We start from the raw sequence: 12,912 nt of genomic DNA, 5'->3' as shown, positions 1-12,912 counted from the left end.
ATTTATTTTTTGCCATGTTTTTCAGCATTCTCTAAGAGCACCAGACTCAGGACAGCTATAGAGAACTATCAAAGGATGGCCCTGGAGCCAATTACTTTGTCACTGCTTATTTCATCAAGACAAGTTATCTACCACACAATAAATGACTGCACCAAATATACCCTTTTAATCTCGAGTAATGTGTCATCTCTTTGAGCAGATACTATTAATGTTTCCTAAACTTTAAAAAAAGCTTCCCGTTATAAAAATAAAGATGGCAAAAATGCATCATTCACTGACAAATAGTCGTGATTTTAGAGCTCAAAACTAATCTTAGTCATCACGTACTTTAATTCCCTCTTTTTTAAAGGAGGAAGCTGAAATCAAATGTCACCTCAGGCATAAGGTCACAGAAATATTTGTGCCTTAATTCCCAATTCTTATATTCTGAACCTAATTTCTCTTTTAAAATCGAGGGTGATGTAATTGAGTCTTTAAAAAGGAGATACAGTAGGAGAGACAAGAAACCATCATAGTTAGTTTTTGCTTTTTAGAAATCAATGCAGATTTCCTCTTCCACATAGGATGTAGAAATTTACAAGTCAATGTCACTCTCTCAGCCCTCAACAAGAAGAAAAAACCAAATAATTCATGAGATCATGATTTTTCTTGAATCTAGTAGAGATCTGAGATTAAAAGACAACCAAATGAACTAAATACCCAAGAGTGACAAACCCCCTGCAAACAGAAGGGACATTAACTGCTTCACCTTTGGCAGAGCATGGTGGGAGGAGGGGGGGCTCCATTAAAGCAGGAAAAAAGATAGATTTTAATAAATTCATAAAGGCTAGATGTGTTTTCAATGACAGCATAGAACTGTCTGTCCAATAAAATAGCTGTTAGCCACCTGTGGTTATTTTAATTAAACGTAGAATGAATCAGAATTAAATAAAATTAAAAATTAGTGGTTACTGGGGCACTGGGTGGCTCAGTGGGTTAAAGCCTCTGCCTTCAGCTCAGGTCCTGATCCCAGGGTCCTGGGATTGAGCCCCACGTCAGCGGGGAGCCTGCTTCTCTTCCTCTCTCTCTGCCTGCCTCTCTGCCTACTTGTGATCTCTGTCAGATAAATTAAAAAAAAAAAAACCTTTAAAAAAAAAATTAGTGGCTACTTAGCCCAGAGAATTCCAAATAAGAAAAAATGAAAGAGATCCCCTCAAGACACATTATGATCAAAATGTCAAAAGTTAAAGATAAAGAAAGAATCTTAAAAGGAGCAAGAGAAGGTACATACAAGGGAAATCTCATAAGAATATTAGCATTTGGGGGGCGCCTGGGTGGCTCAGTGGGTTAAGCCGCTGCCTTCGGCTCAGGTCATGATCTCAGGGTCCTGGGATCGAGTCCCGCATCGGGCTCTCTGCTCAGCAGGGAGCCTGCTTCCCTCTCTCTCTCTCTGCCTGCCTCTCCGACTACTTGTGATTTCTCTCTGTCAAATAAATAAATAAAAATCTTTAAAAAAAAAAAAAAAGAATATTAGCATTTGGGAGCCTGGGTGGCTCAATCAAGTGTCTGATTTCCACTCTGGTCAGGATTCTTGCTCAGCGGGGAGCCTGCTTCTCCCTCTGCCTACTGCTTCTCCCTCTGCCTACTGCTTCCCCTGCCTTTGTTCACTCTCTCTCTCAAATAAATAAATAAATAAAAATAAAAAGAGTATTACCATATTTTTCAGCAGAAACTTTACAGACCAGAAGGGGATGGCAAATACATTCAAAGTGCTGAAAGAAGAAAATTTCTAACCAAGAGTATTCTATCTGGCAAGGTTATCATTAAGATTTGAAAGACAAAAAAATTTGCAACAAGCAAAAGCTAAAGGAATTCATCACTACTAAACTGGCCTTACAAGAAATGTTAAGGGACTCTCTAAGCTGAAAAGAAAGGACACTAATTAGTGATATATCACTATTATATTACTAATTATTGTTATTATCATCAGAGAATCTAACTAGACATTTTTCCAAAGAAGACATGCAGATGGCCCCTAAAACACATGAAAAGATAGTTAACATCACTAAGCATCAGGGAAATGCAAATCAAAAGGTGTATCACCTCACACCTGTCAAATGGTTATTATCAAAAAGACAAGAAATAACAAGTATTGGTAAAAATGTGGAGGAAAGGAACTCTTATGCACTCTTGGTAGGAATGTAAACTAGAATAGCCACTATGGAAAATGGTATGGAGATTTCTCAAAAAATTAAAAATTAATTTGAAAAGAGGTATACAATATATATATGTATTTGTGTATACACACACACACACACACACACACACACACACACACATGTTTATAGCAGCATTATTTACAATAGCCAAGATATGAAAACAACCTGAGCATCCACCAATGGATGAATGGATAAAGAAGATGTGATATATCTATGAGGAATGGAATACTACTCAACCTTAAAAAAGAATCAAATTTTGCCATTTGCAACAACTTGACAGAACTTAAGGGTATTTTGTGAAGTGAAATAAGTTAGACAGAGATAGACAGATACTGTATGATCCCGCTTACATACGGAATCTAAAAATCAAACAAAGCAAAGAAAAACTCATAGAAGCAAAGAACAGAATGGTGGTTTCCAGAGGAGAGAGGGGTGGTGGGGTGGGCAAAAGTAGTGAAGGGGGTCGAGGGGTACAAACTTCAGTTATAAAATAAATAAGTCATAGGGATGTAATGTACAGTATGGTGACTGTAATCAATAATATTGTATTGCCTATTTGAAAGTCATCAAAAGAATAAATCTTAAGTGCTTCCACTGCAAGAAAAAAAAATTGAGACTGAATGGTGACAACAGTAACTTGACTTACTGTGGTGATCGTCTTGTAGAATATATAAATATCGAATCATTGTGTTGTATACCTGAAACTAACATAATCATAAAAATAATCTCAGAAGTGTAAAGATGAAAACCTTCAAACTTCATGTAAATTTCAAATATGTAAAGCATAAACTAAAAGAAGTAGAAAAGAAGAAGTACAAACGAAAAGAAGTAAACTAAAAGAAGTAAAAGAAAAAGACAATAGATATATTTGGAGATTTTCACATACCACTAACCATCATTTTTAAAACAAGTAGACAGGAAATCAGTAAGGGTAGAGAAGATTGAACAACCAACTTGACCTAATTGAAATTTATCAAAATTTCACCCAACAGCTGCCCACAGAATACACACCAAGACATACCATATTTGGGGCCATAAAACAAACTGCAACAATTTTAAAGTACCTGAAATCACATAAAGTATGTTCTCTGATCACAACAGACTTTACCTAGAAATGAATAAAAGGGTCTCTGAAAAATTGCAAGATGGATATTCAGCAGCACACCTGCTAAGCCCACATGTTGAAAAAAAAAATCACAAAAGAAAATAAACAAATATTTTGAATACAACTCATTGCACACACTAAAATGTCCAGGAGATATAATGGAAATCTCTTATCATGTGCCTACTTACCATTTACTTATCATTAGCTTACTGGTCAAATGACTTTATGAATCATCAGCTAAGGGGCTGACTGTTGGAGCTTTTTCTGGTCTGGAGTAGCTAAGCTCATGCTAATGAACGTTAGGTCAACAACAATAACTACACTTTTATTTTGCTTTATGCCTTAGTCTCCCCTCACCTCCGCGCCAGTTCTTTCTTCTATTATTTGCTCAACTGAATTCAATTAATATTTATTGAACACTTATTAAGTGTAAAGTTAATGCTAGGTGTCTATGAGATTGTGAAGATAGTAAGACACAGTTTTGGATTTCAAGGAATTGTATTATCGCCATTGTTTACCTAGATCTGCTACCTGGACCTATTAATACCCAGTTCGCCTCTCTCTGCAACTTGTTTAAAACGGTATTTTAGAAAAGGCAGATTCTTCCCTTAATTCTACTAGGTCTTGAATTTGCTCATTATATTTATAAACCTTGAAGGTCTTGGGTTTATGTCATTCCACTCCTAATTTTTTAGGATTCAATACTGATTCTAGGACTCTGAGAAGGGAAACATTAATTAATTTTTGACAGACATATTAAAAATATGTCTTCTAGCTTGATTCTGAGTTCTTGCTTCCTGATGTTTCTCTTTCCTTTTATCCCAAGAGAAAAAAAATCACTATGTCCTTTTCCTTGTTTGTGGCGAAAATGTCTTCAAGTAGCTGGCATTTAAGAAAATCACAGCCACTGGAAAATTAGCACTGAAGGATAATAAGCAAAAAGAACTTTACTGAGCCATTAAATTGCTCTAGTGGTAAACTCTGCCATCTTATAGATAACATTTCTTCTTCTAACATATTCATCAACAGATATGATAAAGTCATATCTCAATTTGAGATTAGGTATTAAAGTTCCAGAGAGAAAAGTAAAAATCACATATAGTTAAAATTACTCCTAAAAATTCTTAATGTAAGCATTAATGGTTTAAGATATGAACTACTGAAGGTTAAAATGCCAATGATTTGAGGGGTTTTTGGGTATTTTTCTTGGGCAGTGGAAGCCAAGGCTTTTTGGAGGGTGAGGTCAAGAATAGAAACCGATAAATAATATCTTTTTCTCTCTCTCAGCTAAAAATGTATAATTAATTTTGAGAAGGCTAAATATGAGTATAAATTCCTTGTCTCAAAACCCAAATGACTTAATATAAGAGTATGTGTTCTGGAAAAATATAGCTTAGTTATAATCATACTATTCAGTTATATATCAAAAAATTACATGGTCCAATCATGAATCTAAAATTATTATTCAACCTGAAAATATATTGTCTCATTGAGGTTTACTTTTTTGGGTTTGAAACAGATTTTTCTTTAACAGAAGGTAACAGTTAAACATCAAATGCTGGCACAAAACCGTATTTTCAACAAAAAGCAGAACTTTGAATTTATGCCGCTCGACTTAAAGGTGATTGGACTTGCCATCCCGGGCTGATGTTCTTTCAGTGAGAGCCCCATGAGAATATGCCCAAAGAAGAAACACAGAGGACAATACTACAAATGATGCTTACTTGTTAACACAGTGATTGATCTGGATGGCTTGGTAACCACATTTCCATTTACCACTACCAGAGTGATTATATAATAAAGACCATGGTAATTAGCCTTAAAGGTAACAGGAGGAGGCAAAGTGCTGTTGAAGTCCTCAAATTCGAAGAAGTAATTTTTTGATTCCCCAGTTATCTTCACAACATACACAGATGATGGGCTCATGACATCTGAGGCTTCTAAAGACACAACGATGCTATTATCATCTTGAACAGTTACATGGAATGTTGTGGCATTCTGTTTAAGAAAAGAGAAAAACAAAAGGAAATGAAGGTCAAATTGAGATTGTTAGCAATAAAATTATGCTGAGCTTGTTTTTCCAAAACTAATGTTTGTGATAAGCATCACCCAGGTATTTTAGTGTTCAAAGAAAAGAGAGCTTAACCCTCTTATGACTATGGATCTACTCAGGATTTTATTTTTGATTCTTCTCCATTGAAAGGCTGCTCCCAGTTCCTGGATTGTGTCATGTAATAAACACAAAATAAAAACTGTGGAAATGAGTAAAGAATGAAATGAATGAAAATCATCTTGGCACTTGACTTCCAGAGGAATTCTTGGTTTCAGCTCTGCTGGAGAAACTATACGGTTGGAGCACTCTGGAAGGAGTAATGCTGTGGTATCCTAGGAAAATTCTAGAAGAATGTTGCAAAACAGTTATTTCTTCTCTCACTTTTCACCTGTCAGTTCTGAAAATAATAATATCTTCAAAGCACAATCAAGGAAAGCACAATAAAATGAAGTATGCCTGTACTTCCAAATTCCAATAGCATTAATAAAATTCTAATCCAGGGTTGGGGGATAATATTGTCATATATCCAATCAGCATTTTCCAATTAAAATATATGTATAATAGGCTTATTTCTTGTAAAAAAAAAAAAAGTCAGGACTGAGAATCCTGTGATAATCCTCCTCACTAGATGTTACCCAGTCTTTAGTCAGAGAAGCTAACAGACTCTTTGAAGAAGGAACCAGTCTGAGGGTAACTGGAAAAGGCAGTGGTCAGGGGAATGAAAACCGCTCTAAGGGTTCTAGATCAATGTTTATGGACAGTATTTGAAAAGCCATGGTGTGGTCGGTTTAAATATTCCTTCCTGATTCTTTCCTGTACTGTACAGCTGAATAGTCCTTCTGCTCTCTGGTCTCCCACAAGACTCACACACTTTGTATCATTGCTGCTTTGCTTTTAATTCATCTTCGGGGTATATGGTGTCTGGGAAGTTGTTTCCCTGCTTTGAGCCTCAGATCTCTCTTCTGTGATCTCTCTTCTGACCAGAAGGATTGAGTCGCCTGCTCAAGGTCACACATCTAGTCTGGACTCTTTTTTTTTTTTTTTTTTAAAGATTTTATTTATTTATTTGACAGAGAGAGATCACAAGTAGGCAGAGAGGCAGGCAGAGAGAGAGGAAGGGAAGCAGGCTCCCCTCTGAGCAGAGAGCCCGATGTGGGACTCAATCCCAGGACCCTGAGATCATGACCTGAGCTGAAGGCAGCGACTCAACCCACTGAGCCACCCAGGTGCCCTCTAGTCTGGACTCTTAACCACTGAACTACACCAGTACCGAAACTGAGCTTCATTATGTCCACATGTCTGTTTCTCTTCCCCTCTTGACTTGTTCTCCTAACACTCAGTCTGGAAAGTCTCTGTTAAATGAATGAAAGAATTGCTGATTGCATTAAAATTATATGTGGACATTTGCCTCTTAGAATTAACCTAATGGTACCGCCCATATAGTCAGTAGCCAAATCAAGCCTACAGTACATATCAGTATCAGAAAGGAGGCTCTAAGTGTACCTAAAAAAAAGTACTGATTTTTTTTCCTATTATTTACTTGTTTTAGAAAACTAATTCTTATAGGTCCTAGTATTTGTAAAGAATACCGACCATTAACAGAAATTTATTTTCATGTTAACATTTAATAGACTTAATTATGTTCATGACATTCTAACCATACGAGACCTTAGGTTCTTTAGGGGCAGGGGCTATATCTTATTTCTGGCTGCACCTCTAGCTCCAGGACCACTGTCTGACATATGTCAGGTACTTTGTGGCCTGGATGGTCCTAGTCAGAACTCTATAATACGGATCAGTCAGTATGGATTGACTTTTATATATATATATAAAATATATATATATATATAAAATATATATATATATAATATTAAATGTATATAAATATATATATTAAACATATTAAAGATTTCATTTATTTATTTGATAGAGACATGGTAAAAAATAAAAGGGAATATAAGCAGGGGGAGTGGGAGAGGGAGAAGCAGGCTTCCTGCTGAGCAGGGAGCCTGATATGGGGCTCCATCTCAAGGGCCCTGGGATCATGATCTGAGCCGAAGGTAGACTCTTAAGAACCGAACCACCCAGATGCCCCTGAATTGACTTTTAAAATGTCCTTTTCTGGGGCACCCGGGTGGCTCAGTGGGTTGAAGTCTCTGCCTTCAGCTCAGGTCATGATTCCAGGGTCCTGGGATCAAGCCCCATATGGGGCTCTCTGCTCAGCAGGGAGCCTACTTCCCTCTCTCTCTCTCTGCCTGCCTCTCTGCCTACTTGTGATCTCTGTCAAATAAATAAACAAAATCTTTTTTTAAAAAAGTCATTTTCTCCTCATTGTCTCTGATCATCACACACATGGGTAGGTCTCTAAAACTGTGTACTTTTGAAAAACATAACAAACATACAGAAAATGTGATCCACTGTTATTGTCAGGTGTGATCCAGGCGGGACTGCGAAGCTAAATCAAGCATCCAATATCTAATAACACTGAACTCTGGCTTTTATTCATTATTGGTTATGGAAACGGATTCGCTAATTCAGAGAACAGTAACTGTACAAATATCAGGTTCAGAATTATTAAGAATTTTTTGCTCTGTTTTAATGGCCAATAACAAAAAATTTTGTGATAATGAAAAGAGGGATACATAATCTCCATTTTGCAAAGTGTTTAAGAGATACGTATCTAATGGGTCATGATGCTTCATAGACACAGCAATCTTCCAGGGAAAGGGACTAATCTTCCAAAATCTAACGACAGCTTTGGGGATGATCGTATCAGCCATGAATATAAGCATTGGCCCATGTGCTCCCAGGTTGCCCAAAATAAATCAGGGCAGGCTAATCAGATTCAGTCGGTGGGACTAATGAGAAGAAGGCAGCAGGCCAAGTGAGTCTAGGCAGTGAGCCTAAAGAAATGTCATTATACCATTTCTTCTCTGTCCTCTGTGCTTCAGCTTTTCCTGGAATCTATATTCGGGAGAAGATTCCAGATGCTTGCTGCAGGCACAGAACCCCTGCCGAGATGTAAAGCAAGAAGAAAGAGTTAAAAGTTACAGAAATGGATTTCAACTTAGGCAAGGCCAGCATGGATTTATTTGGTGGATAGAGAAGTATTTAAAAAAAAAAAAATTTTTTTTTTTTTTTTGAAACCGGGTAATAGTCTTGCTTGACTCTGCAATGAAAATATTTTTACTGAGATTTCCTCAGCATAATACAATTTAATATAGAAATTTCTCTGCTCCAACACTCTCATTTCACACTTGAAAGAACAACGGTGCAAAATGTCACGCAGCTAATTGATGTCGGAACAAGGACTAGGATCCAAGCATCCTTATGTCTCCCAGTAGTTCTCTTTCCCGAAGGAGAGGTAGGCTGCTTGAGGCAGCAAAGGGAGACGGGGTGCTTGGCTTCAGCAAGGAAGGGGAACCTGTAACCTGCTCTATGGCCAGTCGCATGGGACAGAAGCTACTGGAGAGAGAGTGGGCAGCATTAAAGAGGAGAAAAATGCCCGATGAGTACCTGGAATGTGGGACAAGAAGAGAACTGGTCTCACATGCTCCAGTCTGACATCGTAGGAAGTCTTCCACCATCTCTGACAAACATAGCAACTGTTAGCTATCTATTCCCTAATCTAGACCATGCTTTGCACTTGGCATTTTATAACTTTTCCTTTTTTCCTTATAACAATCTTTAGAAGTAAGTGTCTTTCTCCCCATTTTACTCAGAGAGGTTAAATAATCTGCTTAAGAACACAGCTATAGACTTGGAATCAGAGGACCTGAGTTTCTACTCCTTTGCTGCAACATATTATCTGATAACATGGAAAAACGCAAGGAACTGCTTAATTTCTTTCTTTCTTTTCTTTTCTTTCTTTCTTTTTTTTTTTTTTAAAGATTTTCTTTATTTGTTTATCAGAGAGAGAGAGGAGAGAGCACAAGCAGAGGGAGTGGCAAGCAGAGGGAGAGGGGGAAGCAGACTGCCCGCTAAGCAGGAAGCCTAATGCAGGGATCGATCCCAGGACCCTGGGATCATGACCTGAGTCAAAGGCAGAGGCTTAACTGATTGAGCCACCCAGGCATTCCCAACTGCTTAATTTCTAAAATAGGGGTGTTTCCTACAAACTCATGGGATTTGGGTAAGAATTAAATGGCTTTTTAGAAAAATACTAATAAGATGAACCCAATAAATATTACCTGTATCTCAAAGGTTCTTGTGTTTTAGTTAAGTTGTGAATCTCTCAAGGACCTTTCAACTAAAGAAGTTCTATAAACATTCATTTAACTAACTTCACAATTCTATGGAATTCTGTGATCATATTCACTTGATGTTATATTTACATTGGAGAGCTATCCATTCTATCATTTCAACAAAAAATAAACATTAGCAGAGAGACAACTTGGCATCAGGTATTTTGCTGGGTGTTAGCAACAGGCTTTGAGTAAGATGGCGGACTTGACCTCCTAGAGCTCAGATTCGAGTCAGAGAGACTCACCCAAATGCATAATTATAATAGCATGTTGAGTGTTACTATTTGCAGACTTGGAAAAACCATTTGATGCCTGTTTTTGCTGTCTGTCTGGGATCCCTTGATTATATCTTCTTGTTTTGGAGCACTGCTTCTTTCCCACCGTAAAGCCAAGAAGGGATCCTGATGGCGGTTCTGAATAGCCGTGCACTACTCCCAGATGAGAGCAAGAGGTACTTTGACTCAGTCAGGGTGAATCATAGTGCCCAGTTCCCCCTTCATGGAGAGAGTCAGGGGGTGCTACTGGGGACCAAGCTTGTCAATAGAAGGCTTTGTCTGAAATTTTATAACTGGAATTAGTGGGGAAGAGTTTTTTCTCCTCTAGCTCCAAGTACGTATGGATGCAAAACTGGAGAAGTCAGTATCTATCATTCTGCCCCACAAAGACAGTTGCTTGAGGGAGTATCCTGGATGTGGTCTAAGGCCCTGGTTCATTCATCCTAAGGCTATGCCCCTGTGCAGTTTGGGGACCTGTACACCGTACATTGTACATACCTATAAGCTAACGTACTTGTTTCACCATTTCTAATATCGAAGAAATGCTCCTTCTTTGTAGAACAAACAACTGTTAAAGATTTTAAAAACTGCTCTGTGATTAGTTTCCTTTTCAAGATTTGTAACGTGTCGCTTGTACATAAGCTCTCTGAAAGCATCTGGCGCTAACGGGACCCACGGAAGCCCTCCAAGCTCCATCCCAGAACTCGGACCTCCACAGGGACATACGTGGACAGGAGTATTTACAGAGCATGACTTTTCTACGTGTGGGATATCAACGTGTCTATTTATATTCAGGTGTCTCTTGTTACATCTCCATGATCTATTCTGTTTGATTTACTCCTTTTGAATAAATCCCAGTTGATGGCTTATGTCAGTTAAGTTCGGTTTCCAAAATTGACAGCCAAAAGTCCCAGTCAACACAAGAGAATTGTTCGGTGCTCTAGACATGTAGAGAAGAACACAATTAATTCTGCTTCTGCAATAGGTATGAGGAAAGATTGCAAGTTGAAAGTGATGCTTTAAAAATTCTCAGGAGTTTTCCAGGGGAACAAAGGTCAGTGCATCATCTGAAGAAATGGGAAGAAGACCCCACAGGCTTCTGGGTGGTTAGATCATAGTAGCACTTTCAGAGAGGAGGGTTGATAGAGTCCAAGGTGTGAATTTAGGTGTTTTTTAGGCCAAAAGAAATCATGGTCTGTTTTAATGCAGGAAGGTGACATAATTAGGTCACAGCTTACAAAGATTAATACAGTTAGGAACATGGACCAGTATAGATAGGGATTGCCCGAGTGGGCCCACCTAAGGCCAGAAGACTATAAGGAGGCTGTTACAACCCTTCAGGTAAGACCTGATGAAAGTCTGAGCCAATGCTAGTCAAAGCATATCTGCCTGTGTGACGTGCACTTAGAACATTATTAATGCGTCAGCTGGCAATCCAATCAATGATTAGACATATTAGAGGACATTTTAGAGGGAACAATTAGAAAATTCTGCTGTGCTAAGGTTACCACGTAATAAGTAATGGGATGCTCAATTCTTTTCAATAGTGCTATCAATGGTGTCCAGTGTTTCTATAGCACTACGGCTATACTTCTCTGCAGATGCTGTGGAATTCATCCATTTAGCCTCCTGTCCAGCTGTGGGATAAGTTTTCCAGCAAGATCTTCCTTCCTTTCAGTTCCTTCAGGAACATCAAGTTCTCAGAGCTGTCCTGACAGGGCAGAGCTCCCCCTGACACTTTCTCAGAATGATTCACAGCTCTCTTTCAGAAATTGTCAGGACAGAATTTGGATGTTGCTCTCAAAGGCTAGGGATGGTGGCCTCCCCCTCATTTTCCATGACGTCTGCAATCTTCAGATACTGAGCAGCCAGCGCATATCAGGAATTGTGCCAGAGGCTAGGGATTCACTCTATTTAGGACTAAAGAGGAAGATCGGTATCATGTGCCTTTGTCCTTTCTAATGTCCTGTCTAACCAATAATAGCAACTATGATGATGATGATGATAAGGAGGACACTATCATTGTAAAGGACACTAACTTATACAGAGCTTATAATGCGCTGCCAGAAACTTCTCTGAAGCTCATTCAGCAAGCTGTTGATGGATGCCTACTGAGTGAATATAGTTACAATTGGCTGTGTAATACCAGACTTCAATATAAGTGTCCTAAATGTATCTTTACAGGTAGAACCTATGGGTTTCTCTGTGCCTTGGTCCACATCCACGCCAGGTCAACCTTTCATGTTTTAGATGCTTAAATACACTCACTTCTGTTTTTATGACTTCATGATAGAGAGTCCTCATCTCTTTTTGCATCTTTTTGATAAAGGAGTCCAAACTCACCTGTCAGGCAGGTCATATAAATGAGAGAAGCAATCTAGGGTGACAGGATTGATTGATGAAATAGTTAGCTGATGGAAGGGTGCATGCATTGTCTAAAAGCATCATTAAAAAGCAAAATTATAACAAAATAAAACTATGCTGGCCAAAGAAAACACCTTTGCAGACCACTCTCAGTCCAGAGACTGCCAGATTACAGCACCTGACTGAATTTGTTGCAGTGTCATTTCCTTCAACAAACATCTTATCTTTGGACCTTCAGCTTCTGACCATACTCTTTGCTCTGCCCAGCCAGAATGCAGAAATGATAACTAAAGTCTGTTACTCCCCATGCATTCATTTACAATAAATACAGATGGCATTTACTTATCAGTTACTGGGTGTGTATATATGTGTGTGTTAAGTGGCATTTTATTATATATATTAATGCAGTAATTATTTCCTGATTCTTAATACGGGCTTGTACTACAAGCTCTATAGAACTCTTAATTCTGGAGATTAAACAAAACATGCTTAAGGAAAGAATTTAACTTGGCATTTTTTAAATGAGAGAAATGCTCTGCTGGAGAGATGTGCCAAAATTCAATGTGTTATTTAGAAATATAATAATAGTCATGTATAGTATTTTATATTTTTTAAAGCACTTTTGAATCCATTTTCTCATTTGATCCTCAAAACATCCCATCAAGTTATTATC

The 12,912-nt window shown here is 38.1% G+C and overlaps 1 protein-coding gene across 3 annotated transcripts in view; it reads right to left on the bottom strand.

The window, feature by feature from the left end:
- The window catches only part of PTPRO (protein tyrosine phosphatase receptor type O), a 243,609-nt gene that overhangs the window by 113,070 nt on the left and 117,627 nt on the right, over positions 1–12,912 (bottom strand). For 2 of the 3 annotated variants that reach the window (XM_032347425.1, XM_032347426.1), the window contains exon 2: positions 5,028–5,301. The exons of the other annotated variant lie outside the window; for it this stretch is intronic. In XM_032347425.1, coding sequence (XP_032203316.1) covers positions 5,028–5,301 — 274 coding nt within the window. The remainder of the gene's footprint in view (positions 1–5,027; positions 5,302–12,912) is intronic. 3 annotated transcript variants of the gene reach the window in all.

This window comes from Mustela erminea, chromosome 6 (assembly GCF_009829155.1).
Source record: "Mustela erminea isolate mMusErm1 chromosome 6, mMusErm1.Pri, whole genome shotgun sequence".
NCBI classification, from domain to species: Eukaryota; Metazoa; Chordata; class Mammalia; order Carnivora; family Mustelidae; genus Mustela; species Mustela erminea.
The sequence above is the reverse complement of the archived record's forward strand: the minus strand, read 5'-3'. Positions and strand labels throughout refer to the sequence as shown.